Consider the following 1,578-nt stretch of genomic DNA (forward strand, 5'->3'; position numbering starts at 1 on the left):
TCAAACTGCGCATATTATGAAGTCCCTTTTTTTGAGATTCACAAAGCATATTATAGTACATTAAAGATTATAAAAATCCTCTAGTAAAACAAAACAATAAGTGAAAACTAGCTTTGTTTAATTCAGCATTGCCTTACTTAATTGACCGTAGAATCCTTTTTGAGGAATTATTGATATTATTGATATTCTGTAAACACAGTTTGAAAAATGCTGATTTAGACTATGAAAAAAAATGGCCCCTTTCTGTTTCATTCATATTCTAAAGAAAAACTTTATTTCTTAAAAATACTTTGCAACTAAGCTTCACATCGCTATTACCTAAGGTGCTTCTCTTCTTTTGACTTGCCGTGGAGCTTACGTAAATAAACGGATTACTAACAAAACTGATCTTTGTGTTGCTTCTATCACTGAAGTAGTTAAAGAAAAAGGCAAAAACCAGGAATTCTAAAGTCCCTTTTCAGCTTCTCCATGAAGCATAAGGTGAACCTAAAGTCTCTGAACTGCCGAAAATGACTTAGAGCATGTCCTGGAGCTTTGGCTTGGCCAGTATTATTTAGGTTTCACAGTATCTTTTTTTGGCACACATTGTTTGCCTGTTATTCTAGAATGGAGAATTTGTTCAGAGATACTTAATCACTGCTCCTGTCTTTTACAGAGAATTTAGCAAACCTTTGCTTCCTGTTGGAAGAGCTGGGGTCTTGCTTTCTGAAATATTGCACCTTCTATGCAAACAAATGGTGAGTGTTAAACTGAATGTCAGACTCAACAGCATATTAGGAAGGGCAGTGATCTTGATCTTGGGTTATCTGTGAATTGCTTAGGTCTCAGTGTGCAAGTAATACTATTTTGTGCAAGTAATACTATTTTATTCTTTGAAAAAAAAGAAGTCTCTGCTTCAAACTAGTTTCTTTCTGAGATGTATTTGTCGTTCTGTATACTAATCTTGGGATAGAATTGTCTAATCTCCACTAGTTTGGCCTAATTCTAAAGAATCTCAAGATATGTTTTATTTGTGGTTGATAATTTTGTTTTCTCTTGAAACAAAATGGCTATATTATTTATACTTTTTAATAGATTCAATGAAAACTACTTTGCTTTCAGAGAAAGGACTCATAAAATGATTAATTTTGTTATTTTTAGAATACGGGCTGGTAATCTGATTAAAAGTAGGTGATAAAACGATTCTGCAGGATGGTGAATTTCTGAAGTTAAATTTATTTTAGCTTAATAAATATTTACTGCACAATCATTCTCAGTAAAGCTCTATGCTAGGCTCTCAGTCTATAAAAATAACTAAGCCTTTAGTGAATTTATAGACTAGAGAGGGAGACAGATAAATGTAATCCAATAATATCAAAAGAGTATGGAAGTGCTCTATTAGAAGTCTAAGAGGTTAGGGCACAAATTGTGGCATCTCAAAGGGAATGAAATGTCTAGGATGAGCGATGTCTAAATAAAACTTAAAAATAAAGATTCTGGGCCGGGCGCGGTGGCTCACGCCTGTAATCCTAGCACTCTGGGAGGCTGAGGCTGGCGGATTGTTTGAGCTCAGGAGTTCGAAACCAGCCTGAGCAAGAG

General features: G+C 34.7%; 1 protein-coding gene across 1 annotated transcript in view; it reads left to right on the forward strand.

Annotated features, from left to right (window-relative positions):
• Nucleotides 1-1,578, forward strand: part of EIF4G3 (eukaryotic translation initiation factor 4 gamma, 3) — a 128,575-nt gene that overhangs the window by 102,105 nt on the left and 24,892 nt on the right. Inside the window, exon 18 of the mRNA XM_012659254.1 lies at nt 656-737. Within this exon, the coding sequence (XP_012514708.1) occupies nt 656-737 (82 nt within the window). The remainder of the gene's footprint in view (nt 1-655; nt 738-1,578) is intronic.

The sequence above is a fragment of the Propithecus coquereli genome, unplaced genomic scaffold (assembly GCF_000956105.1).
Source record: "Propithecus coquereli isolate 6110/MARCELLA unplaced genomic scaffold, Pcoq_1.0 Scaffold600, whole genome shotgun sequence".
In the NCBI taxonomy this organism is placed as follows: Eukaryota; Metazoa; Chordata; class Mammalia; order Primates; family Indriidae; genus Propithecus; species Propithecus coquereli.